The sequence below is a fragment of the Oratosquilla oratoria genome, chromosome 39 (genome assembly GCF_046742065.1).
Source record: "Oratosquilla oratoria isolate Oo_2021 chromosome 39, ASM4674206v1, whole genome shotgun sequence".
Taxonomy (NCBI): domain Eukaryota; kingdom Metazoa; phylum Arthropoda; class Malacostraca; order Stomatopoda; family Squillidae; genus Oratosquilla; species Oratosquilla oratoria.
This window is the reverse complement of record NC_134815.1, coordinates 8,285,402-8,305,268: the sequence shown is the minus strand read 5'-3', so window position 1 is coordinate 8,305,268 and position 19,867 is coordinate 8,285,402. Positions and strand designations below refer to the sequence as shown.

General features: G+C 39.0%; 1 protein-coding gene across 2 annotated transcripts in view; it reads left to right on the top strand.

The window, feature by feature from the left end:
• The window catches only part of LOC143020273 (low-density lipoprotein receptor-related protein 4-like), a 297,790-nt gene that overhangs the window by 173,397 nt on the left and 104,526 nt on the right, over window positions 1-19,867 (top strand). For both annotated transcript variants that reach the window (XM_076176505.1, XM_076176504.1), the window contains one exon: window positions 18,589-18,772. In XM_076176505.1, the coding sequence (XP_076032620.1) occupies window positions 18,589-18,772 (184 nt within the window). The remainder of the gene's footprint in view (window positions 1-18,588; window positions 18,773-19,867) is intronic.

Genomic DNA, 19,867 nt, shown 5'->3' with positions numbered 1-19,867 from the left:
TACGTACAAACTCGCCAAGAAACTGTGCTCCATTCTAACTCCCTACACTCCCGCCACCTATAGTCTACAATCTACATCTGATTTCCTAGACATTATTAAGGCAAACTCTGCTAAAGGTAGAATCGCTTCTCTTGATGTGGAGGGGTTATACACTAATATTTCCGTAGATCGAACAATTGATTACATCATCAACAAAGTGTACCACGATAACACTACACCTATACTAGATATTCCAGAACTTACACTACGTAAACTGCTTGAATGCTGTACAAAAGAAGTCCCGTTCACTTGCCCCCGTGGAAACAAATATTGCCAAATTGATGGAGTTGCAATGGGATCCCCCCTTGGAGTATTAATGGCAAACTTCTTCATGGGCTGCGTAGAAGAAGAAGTATTCAGTAAAACAGAAAAGCCAGATATTTACTGTAGATACATTGATGATGTCTTCATTAAAACCAATAACAGCAATGAAGCTGAAAAACTCCGCCACCTATTACAAGAGACATCTGAACTCACTTTCACTATGGAAGATAGCATTGACGGAGCTTTACCCTTCCTCGACCTCTTAGTGAAACAAAATGAAAATTCTTTTAATACAACAGTGTACACAAAACCCACTAACCCTGGACACTGCCTTAATGGATCCAGTGAGTGCCCTCAAAGATATAAGGACTCTACCATCAGTGCCTATATTCGAAGAGCACTAACTCACTGCAGCACATGGATACAAGTGTATGATGAAATCGAACGTTCCACTCAAGTTCTGATCAATAACGGCTTCAATGAAAAAGAGATAAAATTTCAAACAAAGAAAATAATGGACGGCTGGCATAACAACAACAATGATAAACAAAATAAAGAGAAAATCAACATATATTATAAATCCACTTTTTCGTCAGCTTATAAAGAAGATGAACGCATTATGAAACAAATTATAAAAAGAAACATTAAACCAGTCAATCCAGAAAAATACTAAATCTAGTGATTTATTATAAAACTAAGAAAACTAGCCACCTTCTTATTAGAAACAGACCCCTACAAGAGAGAAAGGAACTTCAGAAATCACATGTCATCTATAGGTTCACATGTACACGAGGGAACTGTGAAGCCCTCCCATCCACCTATATTGGCATGACGACAATGAGGTTATCCCGTCGCCTCTCATACCACCTGACATCTGGAGCCCCTAAAAATCACTTAAGAGAAGCCCACGGCATAACACTAGCAAGAGAGACACTAGAGAAAAACACCGAGATTTTGGATTTATGTACTGACGATAGACGCCTCCCAATTTTAGAAGCGTTGTACCTGTATATTAAAGAGTTGAGCCCAAACCTAAATGTACAAGCAGAAGACCTTAGAGCCCTTCCAAGCATGAGACAAACCGTTACAAATACAAACATGAGACATAACACCACAAACGCCAATACGAGACAAAACGCCACTCGTCCAACTACGAGACAAAACGCCACATTCCGCCACAACACAAACCCGGAGGCTCCCTAGCGCACGTGACATTTCGTCCCTGCCCGTAATACCAGGTGACCTCCCCCAGTGATTAGCAAATATAGGAACTCTAGTATAAAACTTAGATCTTTACTAGAATCTTCGGATTAATTCTTATCCCTATAGCTACTGAAGAAGGGTCTTGAACCCGAAATCGTGATCTAGCTAATATGACTACATACAGCCAAGTCATAAATTTCCTTCCTAAGGAAAACAAATCCTTAATAAGGTATATGGAAAATACCTTTAAGAAAATTATTAATGCACAACTAGCCATCACTTTTAATGAAACATATATATATATCACAACTAACACCACAGTCGGACGAAAGAAAGAGTTGCGTAAGCGGAACTATATATTTCGATTGCTACCTGCAATCCTCTTCAGTAGTACAAAGTGGCAGGGAGGAGGCTATCTTAAGTAGCAACCTCTTACAAAAGAAAGGGAACACGAGAAAATACAGAACATCACTGCCCCAGCCCTAGTTGACCTGAGGCTGACACGAGGTCGGGTCAGGGGGAGGGGGAGGAAGCTTGTTGACAATATTTTTGGTGATGAATAGTCCTGAAATGATGTCTGGGGTCCATTGACCCTTGGAAATATTCATCGTGGGCAGATAATCAATTAATGTTGATTCCACCATTTTCCTTCTGAACCCACACCCTGATTTGTAAATGAGATCAGATTTCTCCCAGTCCAACCGGTGATTAAATTTATCAACGTGTTGAAACACTGCTGAATTTGTTTGGCCATATCTAATCGACCTTTTGTGTTCATTTAATCTTGTCGGTAGGTCTCTTCCCGTCTGGCCAATGTATGACAGGTTACAATCTTTACATGGAAGGGAGTAAACACCTGGGATATGTTCTTCCTTCAACCTCTGGTGAACATTAACAACTTTTTTATTAATAGTATTAGGGTAGTTATGAATTAAATTTACTTTCTCTTTGGGAAGAAACTTGGACAATTGACTGATGGACTCTGAGAAGGGGATGACTAGGGGATTTTGTCTCTCTTTCAGTGATGTTCTGTATTTTCTCGTGTTCCCTTTCTTTTGTAAGAGGTTGCTACTTAAGATAGCCTCCTCCCTGCCACTTTGTACTACTGAAGAGGATTGCAGGTAGCAATCGAAATATATAGTTCCGCTTACGCAACTCTTTCTTTCGTCCGACTGTGGTGTTAGTTGTGATTTATAAATGTGTTACTACATTTCTCACCTGTGATATATATATATATATATATATATATATATATATATGTGTGTGTGTGTGTGTGTGTGTATATATATATATATATATATATATATACAGATATACATATATATGTACAAACATATACATACATATATGCATATGTATGTGTATATATATATATATATGTATATATATATATACAGTATATATATATATATATTTATGTACTTAACATATACGTATATATATGCATATGTATGTATGTATATATATATATATATATTATATATATATGTATACATATACAGTATATATATATTTATATATCAAAATGTATGTATATATATATATATATATATATATATATATATATATATATATATATACATATATATATATATATATTGGTAATATTGTGTTCATCCCTCCTCCGATACTAGCTAATCACCTGCTCCAACTGTTACCAAACTGATTCTAATAGGAAATTATAAAAAAAGATAAAGACAGAAGCCTAAAATAATTCTCATCTTAAACATTTAAAGCCAAACTGAAATCAAACAGCAGAACAAATGACCTCCAATTGAGGAGATGTAAATGAAAAGATGGATGGGGTGACGGAGAATATTTTAAGGATTTGGTTACGATGAATGTGTTTCAAACTCACGAGGAAAGAAACTAGGAGAAACTATGATGAATAGGTACTGTACTATAATAAAATACATGAGAGAGAAGAAGAGAGAGAGAGAGAAAGAGAGAGGGAAAAATGGAGTGTCGTGTGCTATTGTGTACGTTTTCAAGTACTTCAGGGATTGATGTTCCTCTAAAGAGCATGAATGAGTACTTTCTATCTTGTACGTTTACGTGAATGAGTAAAGACTTTATAGACTTATTCATATTGCAAATATTCAACGTAATGAAATATGCCTTCTATAATTCCGGGGAACACACCAGCCACTACAGTATTTAAATGTGAAGCTGATAAGGTGACGATCTGAATTTTGCCATCTATCGTTGCTCCTGAAAAGGGATGCCCGCTCCGATGGCCGCAAACAGGAAGGAGACACGGCGGCGTACCAGAAATGTCACTGTCAAGGGCAAAGAAATAATCTTCGCACATGAGCGATCACTGAATAGGGAAGTTGTACATTGCTTGGCCTACCATCTGTGCACCTACATTTTCGCTGACTTGAATTACCATGTAGTTATATTTCTACGACTTTTCTATGTGCATATGAGCTTGCGGGTTTGTTTTTGTGCGTGTGTTTGTGTGTGTGTGTGTGTGTGTGTGTGTGTGTGTGTGTGTGTGTGTGTGTGTGTGTGTGTGTGTGTGTGTGTGTGTGTGTGTGTGTGTGTGTGTGTGTGTGTGTGTGTGATTCACCATGGTCTAGGATCACGTATCTGACTCGTGATCGACAGCTATTTCCTCCCGGAAGAGAGCTCAAAGCTCGTATATGAAAGATATTGAAATTATTTCAGCTCTGGGCGGGATTCAAACGCGGACCGCCCCGCCGTAGTGGCAGCTGACAACTCTACCACTGCGCCTCAAGTCGTGTGTGTGTATGTGTGTGTTTGTTTGTGTGTGTGTGTGTGTGTGTGTGTGTGTGTGTGTGTGTGTGTGTGTGTGTGTGTGTGTGTGTGTGTGTGTGTGTGTGTGTGTGTGTGTGTATTCACCTTGGTCTTTTTGTTCTTTTGGATCACGTGTTGGACCTGTGATCGATAGCTATTTCCCTCCCGAAAGAGAGCTCAGAGCTCGTATGACCGATTTATGGGTAATGCTATGACCTTACACACACACACACACACACACACACACACACACACACACACACACACACACACACACACACACACACACACACACACACACACACACACACACACACACACACACACACACACACACACACACACACACACACACACACACACACACACACACACACACACACACACACACAACTCCCCGCCCACGAGAGTCAGAGTAACGACCCGAAGCGCAGCGATACCGAAATAATTCCGGCCCTGGGCAGGATTCGAACCAGATACTGCGGGCACCACCGCGCTGGCAGTCCAGTGCTCTACCAACCGCGCCACCGAGTCGTGTGTGTGTGTGTGTGTGTGTGTGTGTGTGTGTGTGTGTGTGTGTGTGTGTGTGTGTGTGTGTGTGTGTGTGTGTGTGTGTGGTGTGTGTGGTTGTGTGTGTGTGTGTGTGTGTGTGTGTGTGTGTGTGTGTGTGTGTGTGTGTGTGTGTGTGTGTGTGTGTGTGTGTGTGTTTATGTGTTTACCAAACTGTAGTATGCAGGAAAGGAGAAACACTCGTGGTGTCCTGTCGCTTTCTCACCAAATATCATAGTTTCAAATTCGTGTATGAATTCGATTTTATTTGTCGATTTTCTTTCTAATTATCATACTTGGGTTTAGATTTGTGAATGCTTCCAACTTGAGTTATTTCGCCTCAGTTATCCTCAGTACTCATGCATCTGTAGGGAAAGCTTTATTTCTTCACATCTTTCAGATATTTATTTAGTACTTTTCAGTTTGTTTTGTAGGTTGTGTTACTCTACATTGGAATTGGTGGTGAAAGAAACTCAGGCGGAGTTCTTGGCTTTAATTCATCTGGTTCAGTTTTGTTCTAACTACAAAATACACGACAAGTCCTTAGGAAGGCTCAGAGGTTCACAGAAACATTCTATATACAAATTTACAAAGGTTGCCAATCTATGAAATAAGGAGGCTGTTGCCATATCAGTTGAAGGAAATTTGGAAGGCTGGGTCGCGTCGGTTGAAACATCGTCCGATACAGTGCAGGTGTTGACCCGAGATACAGTTGGTCCCTTTGGCTAGTAGAGTATTGACCTGAGACGCCGAAATTTTGTTGTTGTCAAAAGGCGTTGTCAAGAAAGGTTGGTGAGCTTGGAGACTGAACAATGGATGTTCTCTTGGGAGACAGTGGTCTTGGTTGACACTACCATCTCGTAGCATATGTGTGCGTGCGTGTGCACGCCAGTCATCGAAGGTAGATGCAGTTATGAGGATACGAAATGATAAGAGTTTTCGTGAACTCATGAAGCTCACCCTTTTCTAATAAAGTTATCTTTAAAGTCTCCGTAGTCTATCCCTTTTAACCACCTGAACATTGCAATCAAGTCACCTTTTTCTCTTCGATCTTTCAATGTTGACGGAAATTTTGCTTTTAGCCTCTCCTTCTATGGCTTACCTGCCAGACTTGGAATCTTGCATACCTTTCCATGGCGTGGGTAGCGACTAAACTACTGATACATATTTCAGTCTCGGATAGATTAGAATTTCTTTCATTTATTTATTTTTTCATAATATCTTCTTTCCTATAGTGAAAAGCTACCTTAATGTTTTGCAGCAATCCATGCGTCACTTCAACAATCTTACGATTTTTCGGTCTTTTATCAATAGTCCTAGATTTTTCTCTTCTATTGTATTTTTTGATAGATTCTCTTTCCAAGTAATAGTCTAATGTTGGTCTTTTGGAGCTATTACTTATATTCAATATTACAATTTTTTCGGTATTGAAGTTAGTTTTCTTTGCTTAGTCCTAGGGGAATGAAGTGTCTTGTTTGATCTAATTTTATTTTATTTTCTTACAACAATTGGAAGTCCTTATTCTTTATTCTTCTCATGATCTTTGCTTCATCTACAAACATGTTAGCATACCTTGTGCCTTCCATCAAGTTATCAACATAGATTAGATAATAAATAAACAAATAAATAAATAAATAAATAAATAGATAAACAAATAAATAAGTAGATGGATAGATAGATAAATAGATAAATAAATAAATAAATGAAAATAAATAAATAGATAAATAAATAAATAAATGAATAAATAAAAATAGATAAATAAGTAAATAGATAAATAAATGAATAGATAAATAAATAAATAAATAAATAAAAAATAAAAATAAATAAATACAACAACACAAATAAAACAAATAACAATAATGAATAAATAAATAAATGAATAAATGAATAAATGAATAAATGAATAAATGAATAAATGAATAAATGAATAAAAATAAATGAATAAATGAATAAATAAATAAATGAATAAACAAATGAATAAACAAATAAATAAATAAATAAATAAATAAGTAAATAAATAGATAAATAAATAAATAAATACATACATACATATACCAAGGCTTTTTCCCCCTTACAAGGGGGGTAGCCAAAAAGAAAAAGGCATAAAATCATTCCCACCCATTCCATCCCTGAATACACTCCACTCCCCTCCACCCTCCCTCTTATCTTAGCACCTCCTGAATGACGGGTCATCCCTGCACCTTGTCCACTGCCCTGGGTCAGAAGCAGTGTCGCAAGACACAGCACATCCACAGCAAGGCCGCTTCATTAAATCGGCGACCCCCCCTCTCCGTCCCCCCATTGCATAAAATGAGAGGACGGGGAGAAATCCCTTCGGGCTGCGTCAAATTTTGCTCACACATACTACCTCACCCACCATCCACCCGCCCATTCCACCTCATGCTATCACAACATCATCCATATACAACCACTCTCCATTCACCCCTGTCTTCTGTCCTCTCCCGTCCTTCCTCAACAAACATTCCCCTCTTCCCCAAAGCCCCCCTTCACCCCATCCATCCACCTCATCCTAGGACGCCCCCTCATGTTCACTCTCTCCACATCTGCCTTCCACACCTCTTTTACTAGTCTTTCTTCACTCATTCTTTCCATGTGTCCAAACCATCACAATATTCTTTCATCAACCCTATCTCCCAGCTCCTTTTCCACCCCCGTTCTCCTCCTCACCTCCTCATTTCTCACTCTATCTAGCCTAGTAACCCCCATCATACTTCTCAGACACCTCATCTCAAACACATTCAAACTCATTCTCTCTTCTTCTCTTATGTTCCATGTTTCTGCCCCATACAGTGCTGTTGGCACAATCACTCCTTCATACAGTCTCCTCTTAGCATCCATTCCCAAATGTCTATTCCTCATTACACTCTTTAATCCACCAAGGCATTTACTCGCTTCTCTCAATCTACATTCTACCTCCACTTTCACTCCGCCTTTCCCTGCCACATTTGCACCCAAGTATCTAAAACTATCCACTTCCTCCAGTCGCTCTCCCTTAATGCTCACTTCCAGTCTACTGCCACTTTCACCCCTTGTACATCTCATCACCTTACTTTTACCCACATTTATCTTTAGCTTTCTTCTATCACATACTCTCCCAAACTCTGTCACCAACTTCCTCAATCCCTCCTCCGATCCTGCCACAAGCGCAGTGTCGTCCGCAAACAACAACTGACTCACCTCCCACTTTTCTCCATTTTCTTTAACCATCTCCAATCCCTTGCCCACTACCCTTGCATTTACCTCTCGCACCACCCCATCCATGTATAAGTTGAACAGCCAGGGTGACATAACGCATCCTTGACGAAGTCCCACCTTTACCTCGAACCACTCACTCTCTCCATTTCCAATCCTGACACAAGCTTTACTATTCTCATAAAAACTCTTGATAGCTCCCCGAAGCTTTCCTCCTATCCCGTATATCTTCATAACCTCCCACAGTGCCTTTCTGTCTACCCTATCATAAGCCTTTTCCAGATCCATAAAAGCCCAAAAAACATCCTTCCCCTTTCCTATAGCTTTCTCACATATTTGTCTTACCACAAAGATCTGATCTACACAACCTCTACCCGTCCTAAATCCACACTGTTCCTCACCAATTACTCCTTCTGTTCCTCTCCTAATCCTCTCAACCAAGATCCTCCCATAAGCCTTCCCAACTACACTCAACAAGCTAATCCCTCTGAAACTACTACATTCACACTTGTCCCCTTTTCCCTTGTAAAGAGGAACTATACAGGCACTCCTCCAGTCCTCCGGCACTCTACCCTCTCTCCAACAAACATTAAATAACCTCACCAACCAGTCCACCATCACTGTACCTCCCTTTTTCAGACATTCCGCATGGCATCCATCCATCCATCCATTATCTTAACAACTGCCTTCACTTCATCCTTCCTTATTTCTCCTCCATTCTCCTCATTCATCACTCTCATTTTCTTCGCACTTCCCACTGCAGCAATCTTTCCTTCCCTATCCTCCTTCACATTAAGCAACTCCCTAAAATATTCTGCCCATCTTCCCCTTACTGCCTTCTCTTCCATTATCATCTCCTCTCCATCTGCACCTTTTACCTTTTCTTCTCTACTTGATTCGCCTCCTCTTCCTCTCTTAATTTCTTTCCAAAACATCTTTTTATTACTTTCAAAATTTTCTGTCAAACTCTTACCCCATTTCACATCTGCTCTCCTCTTTGCAACCTTTACCTTTTACTTTACTTCTCTTTTCTTTTCTTTTTACCTCTCATATGATTCCCTCGTTCTATTTTGTAACGAATCTGTGAAAGCTCGCTTCTTCTCTTCTACAACCTTTTTTGTTTCCTCACCCCACCATTCACTACCCTTTCTTCTATTTCCTCCTGTCCTTCTTGTTCCACACACCATCCTTGCACACTTTATGACTCCCTCCTTGAACCATCCCCATTCCTCCTCCACACCCAGCTCTACTCTACCCTTTACTCCCTCCCACTCCTCCTTCAGCTTCTTTCCGTACTCCTTTCAACTTACCTTCCACCAAAAAATGATCTGATATTCCCCCACCCTCTCCCCTTAGCACATGTACATCCTTAACTCTTCCTATCATAATCCTATGATAAAATGAATAAATGAAATAAATAAATAGATTAGTAGATGATAGCACCAGACTCTGAGATTTCATCGGTCACTGCTTTCATCCTGACAGATGTTCCTGCACTTCAGGAAATAATTTTATTAATTTGAGTAATCTATCTCTTAGCTCTCCATGGCATTCCAGTTTCCACATAAGTCCGTCGTGAGGTACTTTATTCAAAGCTTTTTCTAGATAGAAGTAGACACAATCTACCCACCCCTCCCTCTCTTGCAGTACACTAATCATCCTCGTGTAATTGTTCAATTTTTGTTAGTTATGGCGATCCATCGTTGCCGATGACGACGCTGTTCTACATCCGTTTGTGTAGATGAAGAGTTTGTGAGGATGATGAAATTTTAATGACTCTGTCGTTCATGCCTCATAGGTGGCTGTTGAGTCCAGTGCGGGAGCCACACATTTTATCACATTTGTGGCAATGTTCAATAGGTTCGACACACATGACAAACCAAACTGTCTGAATGTCAAAATGTTCATCCTCCCAAAATACTTGACCCATCGACCTTTCACAATCCCCTCATACATTTTTCTATAGTTTTGGTCAATGATACTAATTTGGAATTCAATGATGTCTCCTTTCACTTTTATGAACTGTAGCTACATTAGCCCTTTTCCAATCTTGTGGCACTATTCCTTTTTTCTTTTCTTTTTTTATGAAAACACAATAAAAATATAAATGTTTCCGCTAGTTGTTCTCTACGTTCTCCAAGCACCAACTTTAAGATCTCACGAGGCTCTATAGCTTTTCTCGCATCAAATGATTAAAAAAAAGTTAAGAGCTTTCATCACTTCTATTTATGTCTTTTCTAAACCAAAATGATTCTTGAGCTCTACTTGTACAAAACTACTCTCCTTTGTAAAGAAAGATTGGAAACTTTCGTTCATTATTTCAGTCTGGTCTGAAGCTTCTTCTAATACCTCATCGTGCACTTTTAGTTTGGCAATTTATTTCCTGCGTCACAATTTACCTGTAAAAAAAAAAAAAAAATGGATAATCTTTGCTTTTATTCACAACACCCCATACAAAGTTTTTTTTTTCGTTCCTGTTGATTACTGTGTTATCATTACAATCTCGACTTTAAGTTTGTTTTGTTGTCCTACTTCTTTTCCTCAGCCAGTTTTCTTTTTGCATTATTATTCCATTGATTTTCGTTACATGCTTATTCGCTCTCACGTTGTACATGTAACGGAAGATTTCACATTTTTATCGTGCTGGTGATATCTATGAAATAGACAATAATGTCAAGTTCCTTGATAAGTATCAAGTTCAGCCTTGTGGGAGTATATCCCTTTCACCCGAGTCACTTCCCTTACCTCGTCTTGGATATTGCCTGAATGTTATTGCGGGGTTAAAAGCTGCTCAGTAGCATGCAGCTCATACTATAGAGTCTATATGGGGCGCCTCTACGGACCAGAACCACACATAATTTTGTCTGTGATAAAAGAAATCTCTATTCATAGAGAAATTATGATATTTCATTATACTGCGATTGTCACTCCATTATGCTGCCCCCCGCCCTCCACTATTGATACTGTCCTATACCACTTCTCTGAGTGTTCATTTCCTTTTTTTTCGCCAAACCCTGTAGTGAGGGAGAAGAATACTGCCACTGAGTACTCGCACTTGAGTCGTAAAAGGCGGTAAAAACGGGGAGGGGATAGGACTGGGCATCCTACTCTCTGTAGCCCCAAATGGGACATTCCTAAAAAAACAAAGGCATTAGAGGGTCTGGGAGGAGTTTTCCAGCCAGAAACCTAAGCTTTGGGTCTTTTAATGTGTGTGGATGTGTTATAGATGAGAGTAAAAGGGAAGAGATAGGTAGTCTATTTGTGAGAAGAAAGATAGATGTTAAAAGGGAGGGGCGAGTTTGAGTTTGGGAGTGTAGTAAGGAGGGTGTCAGGAGTAAAAGGAGAACGAGGGAGAAAAGGGTTGGCTATATTAGTAAGTGAAAAGATAAGTAAACGTGTGATGGAGTGGAAGTAGATTTCCTTAAGATTAATGTTGATGAAAATGAAACTAGAAATAGAGATGTGGATTTTTGTAAGTGCATATAGGCCCTGTAGTGAGAAGAGTGTAGTGGAAAGAGAGGCTTTTTGGATTGATTGAAATAAGTGCATAGGGGTTTTAGGGAGAAATTTCATCATAGTGGTATTGGGAGATCTCAATGCTAGGGTAGGAAATAATCCAATAGACGGAGTGGTTGGGAAGTGTGGAGTTTCAAGAAAATATCGTAGTGGAGAGTTGGTGGTGATGTGTCTAGAAAGAGTTCATGATAGCAAATACAGTGTTTAGGAAGAAAGTCAAACATAAGTAGACATGGGAGAAGGCGGTGGATGGAAGGATGGTAGACAGGGCTTTAATGGACAATATAGTGGTAACCAGGAGAAGAGTAGGAAGAGTTTTTGGATGTACATGTTCTAAGGGGAAAGAGTGGGGGCTATCAGATATTTTTTGGTGGAAGGTAAATAGAGAGTGGAAGATAGATAAAGAAAGAGGAAATGACAGAAGGTAGGGAGGTGGTTAGAGTAAACTACTTAAATGAGAAAGAAAAGGAGGAGTACAAGAAGAAGCTGAGGGAGGAGTGGGAGGAAGTGAAGGATAATGGAATGTAGGAAAAATAGGGATTTTTCAAGGAGGGAGTCATAAGGTGTGCAAAGATGGTGTATGGAACAAAGAGGACGAGAGGAAATAGAAGGCAGGGTATTGAGTGATAGTATAATGAAACAAAGAAGGCTGTAGAAAAGAAGAAATGAGCTTTCACAGATTGGTTACAAAATAGGACGAATCATATGAGAAGTACAAAGAAAAGAGAAGCAAAGCACAAGATAAAGGAGGCAAAGAGGAGAGCAGATGTGAAATGAGGTAAGAGTATGACAGAATTTTTTTAAAGGAATAAGAATATGTTTTGAAAGGGAATTAAAAGAGGAAGAGGAGGTGAATCAAGTAGAGAAGAAACGGTAAAAGGTGCTGATGGAGAGATGATAGTGGAAGAGATGGCAGTAGGAGAAATATTGGCATAGTATTTTAGGGACTTGCTAAATGTGAAGGAGTATAGAGAGAGAAAGGTAGTTACAGTGAGAAGGGCCAAGAAAATGACAGTGATGAATGAGGAAAATGAAGGAGAAATAAGGAAAGAATAGTAAGGTTGTTTAATGTTTTTCTAGAAGAGGGTAGAGCGCCGGAGGACTGGAGGAGTGCCTGTATAGTTCCAATTTACATGAAAAAAGAGGAAATGAAGAAATATAAGGAAAGAATAGATGAAATCAATTATAAAAATGATGAGAGTAGGTAAGGAGGTACCTGGGTTGATGGGTGCCATGCGGAGTGTCTAAAAAAGGGAAGCACAATGATGGTAAGGTTGTTTAATGTTTGTCTAAAAGAGGGTAGAATGCCGGAGGACTGGAGGAGTGCCTGTATAGTTCCACTTTACATGAGAAAAGAGGACAAATGTGAGGGTAGAATTTTCAGACAGATTTGTTTGTTGGGTATAGTATGGAAGGCCTGTTGAAGATTTTGATCGAGATGATGACCAATGATGATGTGTGTATATGTGTGTTACTTCAACTCTCGTGGGCGGGGAGTTGGGGGTGTGTGTGTGTGCAAGGTCATAGCATTACCCATAGATCGGACCTACGAGCTCTGAGCTCTCTTCCAGGAGGGAAATAGCTGTCGATCACGAGTCCAACACGTGATCCAAAGACCAAGTGAATACACACACACACACACACACACACACACACACACACACACACACACACACACACACACACACACACACACACACACACACACACACACACACACACTCACCCACACACACACACACACACACACACACACGTACACACACACACACACACACACACACACACACACACACACACACACACACACACACACTCACACACACACACACACGCACACACACGCACGCACACACACACACACACACACACGCACACACACACACACACACACACACACACACACACACACACACACACACACACACACACACACAGAGATATATATATATATATATATATATATATATATATATATATATATATATATATATATATATATATTGAAGTATGTAAGACAGATGAGTGGATGGGTGGTGAGATAAACACAGGGAACCGTTAGGGATTTATTCTGACGTTTCGTCCTTACCAAGACTTCTTCAGAGTACATACACTTTCAAACAAATCACACACTGAATACCCGTCGAAGCTCTCTACGTTCCGCCATGATCGACCTTCTCGTCCTCCTCCGCTCTGCCTCGCGAAGTATCGAACGGCCCGCCGTTTTTGTTACTTTGATAAACCCATCGCGGTGGTTGTTGTCTGGATGGAGAGCGATGTAAGCTGCTTCAGTTATTTTTCTTCCTTTCTTAGGAAGTCCTTTCTGCAGCACCTCTGTTCTGTCCTAGTCTGGTAAGTGGACATGAGTATCTACATGAACCACTAGCGAGTTTGATACTCGGTGTGCTTTGACGTCATTCCTGCGCTCAACTGTCCCCTTTTTAATACCTTTGCTGGTTTCCCCGTAGTAAACAAAACGGCGAGCCGTTTGATAATTCGCGAGGCAGAGCGGAGGAGGACGAGAGGTCAGGTCGATCATGGCGGAACGCGGAAAGCCTCGGCGGGTATTTAAGGTGTGAATTGTTTGAAAGTGTATGTACTCTGAAGAAGTCCTGGTAAGGACGAAACGTCAGAATAAATCCCTATTGATTCCTTGTGTTTATCTCACCTTGTGTGTGTGTGTGTGTGTGTGTGTGTGTATGTATACATACATATATGTATATATATATATATATATATATATATATATATATATATATATATATATATATATATATATATATACATACATATATACATACATATGGACAGATTCACCGATCAGCAAACCCAGTGTACAAATGAATCATCTGTTTTTATCAACTCTGCCACTCAGAACCTTTGTGAAGTACTTGTCCTTGAGATTGCTGGCTGATACATCATGATGAGCCGAATACGAAGGGCGGAAATGTCCGTTTTTGCACCAGCAGTCAACCGCATCTCATCTCTCAGTTTCATGTAAAGACTATTCAAGGATATGTGAAATATGTCCTGAAGTCTACTTTTTCTCTTCAGGATTTGGTTGTCAGTTTCACTAGCACATAATAAGGATACAGTCCTATTTCTTTTTTTGTACACTTTAGTGCATGAAGCTATTGATTTTTTTTTTTTATCCAATGTATGTATCCTTCACTTTTTTGCAGTTTGTTAGAACAGATATCATTTAAAGGCTAAAATTTTAAACTAAACTTTATATGCTAAAAAAAACAACGCAATTTCCTTAACCACTTTAATACGATTACCACTGTTAACCTGTCTGGTGCTATCTAGAACTAAAATATTCCAAGTTCATAACTCTGTTGAATGAACTAAGTGTTTCAACAACTTCAGCACGAGAGAGAAACTATAGCTGAATAAAACTATTCGTTCACTCACACGAGGAAACCAGGTTTGTTAAAGACGTAACAGTGTTGAAGTTGTTAAATTCATCATCTTCTTCGACTGTGCCGTGTTGATTGGTCATGAAATCTGATTAAGCTATACATAGCCTGTTTAGAATGTCTCCTATCAATTGAAAAAGGCCTCTATTATTTTTAATAAAACCTGTAAAATAACTGTTGTTCTTTTCTATTTCTACGTAAGTGGTAGAAGATCTAAACTCTCGAACCCCAACTTAAATATATCATTGAATTAAAAGCACACATATTATCAGGTTATTTTTATTAACTTATGTATGGTAGTAGTGAATCTAATGAAAAATGTTATTAAACTAGACTGGACTTAAGGGAGTATCGCATCGCTTTATAGAGTAGGTGAAATTGAATTATCAAATATGTATTTAATGAACTTAGGTATAATTACCCCTTACATTAGTGCATAATTCCTCAGGGTATTGTGTTCCTCCCATGTATATATAAGGCATAGTGAAGATATAGTGAAGCTCTAGTGAAGCTCTAATTACTTAATGGAAAATCCTTCCACATCATTCAGCTTGGTATGAAATGAAAGCTTAGAGTCTGGAGAACAAAAGCTATTGAATACATTTGATCAAACTAGTACCTCTAATTCTTTTATGATTTTTTTTCTCTGAATAATTAAAAAATGCTGCAAAATTCAGGTTTCAAAAATAAAAAAGTCAAATTTCTTTTATTTTTTACTGCAGAAAATAAATAGCATGATGTTTTCGTTCAAATGAAACAAAAATTACAAAAATTCATAAAGAACGATAGAAAGAACGAAAACATAAACTTTACAGGGCGGTGGATTTAAATTTTCGCGACCATTTGTTTGATGGTTACGATGTTTAGCAAATCTCCAATTTCCTCTTCTTTGCTGATGAGGTGTGAGGTGAAGGCGAGTGGTGTGGCGTGGGTGGAGGAGGTGTAAGGTGGGCGTGGCTAGTAGATGCTTAAGGAGTGCTGGGTGCAGCTATAATGCTTTTCTCCTCTTTCTTTTTCCATTTTTTTTTTCGGGCACTCACGGGCCCTCTCCATATTCTGCCGATTCACTCTCTTGTTTCTTGTTAATTTTCCCATGATCACATCAACAATACAGGGCGAGGAATCAAAATTGTGGTGTACAGTGAGTACGCCAGGAGCGACTTCACCCTACTTTGACCTTTTCAAGAGTACTGATGCCCTGTCCACTGTCTTTGTGGGGTATGCTGGTGGGAAGAGTTGCCAATTATCCCCATAAACACAATTCTGTAGCAAAAAACGAAATGGCTATAGAAATGTTGACGCTATTTTAATATACAAATTGTTTTAATGCAATGGGGTTGCCAGAGGCTACCAATATTTTATCTATTTTATGCTGTACGAAAAAAAAAAACGGAAACGAAATACAGCTTTATAACTTTGTATGAGTGTTGCCACCATCGTAGAGATTCTTTTGAAATGTTTACTTAAAATTCGCTCATGTACCACAATTTTTCGAATGATCGCTGGCGACGCTCCCCTAATATTAGTTTACGGACCTCCTAGGTTTGGGGTGTAGCTGGATTCTAATTTTTCCCCGTTACTAACTCCCAAGGATGCAACTGGATTGTAAGGCCAGGGATCTAATTGAGTATTAATTTTCGTTTATTTGCATTTTTTTTTCGAAGATTCTATACGCGAGATCACGCATGGCATTTGGGTATTACAACTCTCACTTCACTCCTGCATGATGTCATGAGTACGTATTCATATGTAGGTATAGGGTAGAAACCTTTAATTTAGGTGAGGGATGAAAATCCCCAACCTACTGTTCAGGTTTCCATTAGAGGAATTGTATTACGAAGTGGTATTCGGTGTTTTTATCCAGAGGTTGAATACATTCGCTATCCATGATCTCACGTGCGGCCATGGGTTGTACTAGCCGCTAACAGGTATGTGTTAGCGTTCCAATGAAAAATCCTTGTATATATTGAGATTAATGAAAATATCTTAATGTACAGGTACATATAAGTTATGAAGCGAAGTGAGTCTAAGCCGACAACCCTTTCTAATAGGAGGATAGGTAGTGTAAACACCAACTAATTACATGAATCTATCGAGCGTGGTGATCGAACAAACAAAATCTCTTGAAATAGGCTATAGGGATATAACTAAGCAACTGTGGAAGGGGTTGTGGCCAAGAGTGCTGCCTCCCAACGATAAAGTGATCTCTCCCAAAGATAAAATAATTTTTTTAGAATTAGGTTAGGATAGGTTATTAGGGGTAAAGTAAATATCAAACACGTTGGCCGGACAATTATCAAGCGTAATACCTAAACGTTTCAGTCAAGCCATTGGGACCTCCAATCCATTCAATACACGTTACCTCTTTTGTTCGTAATTATTTCATAAATAATAATCCACTGTAAGCTGTGATAAAGAATATATTACATATGATGTATTTTATTTTGTATGATTAATTAGATTTGTATATCATAGATCAGTAAATCAACCGATTTCCTTTAATTATTCTAAACTGCATTCAGCAAATATAAGTAACACACACACACACAAAAAAAGTCCTTAAAGGGAAAGAATGGAATAAAATAGTGTTTGTTCAAGAATTATCACGAAGTCAAATTATATCTATATTTTTAGGGTTTGGGATGGTAGCAGTGATTACTAATCAAAATAATCCGACTTAACATAGGATTTTCTAAATCATCATAAGTGGTGCTCTTGATAGAACACGATTTTATGAAGGCGAAATATACATCTCGCCCATCCATTCATTGTTATAATCGCAGTAGTCATTCTGAAACTAAATATTTTGGGTATCAGAGGTGGCACTACAGGATGCATCTTTTATATCATGTTTGGTGATTGGCCTCGTGTTTATTTTGTTGTCTGTATATAGCTAATGATATTAGGTCATTTCAATTATACGCACGCATACGGCACTGACTCGCTATACCAATATGATCACCTCGATATTTTTGTCCAATTACTGTCCGAAAACACTCTCTGAATCTGCTGACGTATATTTTCCCTCGTAACAACACATATTTGAAATGGGTTCTCAGTTATGCCAAGAGAAGAGTTGGCAATATTACTCTGTGTAGTGATAGTGTTACCGCACTATTAATCATTACTAAATAATCTCCACATTAAAATACCTGCATTTTCTCCTGACCTTCTTTATCGACATACTTTCCCTTCTTTCAACTCACCATCCACCTACTCTTCCATAACCTCTTCCTGTCCTTTTCTCGGTTTTCCTTCTTTCTTTCTTCCTCCTCCTTACCCATTCCTTTATTGGCTCCTCCCCCTCTTCCTTCTCGTCCTGACTATCCCGCTCCTCTTCCTCCTCCTTTTCGTTCTCCTACTCATTCTTTTTCTCCTCTCACTTTTCCTCTTGCTCGTCCTTATCATTATCGTTTTCACGATTTTCGCTTCTTACCTATCCCGGTTTTCATCTATCCTATGTTGATCCTCGTCTTCATCTCCATCCTTATTCTCGTCCTCATCATCATCCACATCCTCTTTCTCATCCTTGTCCTCCTCCTCATCCTTAACCTCATCCTGATTTAGATAAGGATAAACTTTAGAAAGACAAACTTCTACGAACGTCTTTTCAAACTCTTTCCAGATGCATCGACACAGACGAGTGTACTAAGTTCCTCCCCTGCTCACACATCTGCACAAACACCGAGGGGTCTTACAGCTGTTCCTGCGCCTCAGAATATATCCTCCGGCCGGACGGCTTCACCTGCAAAGCTCGCCCACCACCGGCTCCCTCGCTCATCTTTGCCAACCGGAACGACATTCGACAGGTGAAAACTCTCTCTCTCTCTCTCTCTCTCTCTCTCTCTCTCTCTCTATTGACCCCATCACTTTCTTTTCAGTTCCCTTCGTCTCTATGAAATTAATGTTTCTTGATGGGGTGAATTAAAACGGAGGTGTAGTTTTTCTTCTTTTCTTCACTAATTCTCTAAAACGTTATTGCCTTAGGTACACCAGAGGACTCCCACCTGGTATCCCCAATCCACTCACTAAGCCATCTCTGTTCTGACGTCACTAGCTAATTCATCCAATAATCTTGATTGTTACAAATAAGTGCCTCCCCTTAAGGGCGTGACTTTTCTCCTGTGTACCAATAAAACTTCTCTCCTCCTCCACCCTTCTCCAATCAGAAAGACTGTTACACCATCTTAAACAATACTGCTTACACAAGGAATCTCAACATCGAAGCGGAATGACCTAGTTAACATACTGTCACCTTAGCATTAAAATCTATACCCTAACTGTTGTTTATAAAACTTTAGATGGTGAGCGAGATTATACAACTCCGCAACTCCTTCGCGGCTATTGTTTACAAAATATCTAACTCGTAAAAATGAAATTCTCGCCACCTACCATTCTATCTACCTTACTTGTCTACCTTTATCTACCAGCCTCTTACAGGTGAACGGCCTTCGGTGGAAGGTTATACATGGCTTGAGTGCCAGAGAGGCGTCTTGAACGGACGAGAGTTTAGGTCAAGTGTATCAGCGTTTCTTTTCGATGACCCTTTTTCATGTCGTATTATTCTGACAGGAAACCTTTTGATCCATAACTAGATCGGATGCGAAAAAATTATAATAATGATAAATAAATGAATAAATAAACAAGTAAATACAATTATAATAATATAAATAATAAATAAAATAAATAGGTAAAGTTAAATAATAAACATACAGGTAAATAGGTAAATGATGATAAACAAACAGACAAATGATAACAAACACATAAACAAATAATATAAAATATATAGCAGGCATTACAGCATCAAAGGGTTAAAGGAGGAGCATGACGACAGGAGACCTTTTGGTCCATAACTAGGTCTGATGCGATAAAATTATAATAATGATAAATAAGTAAATAAACAA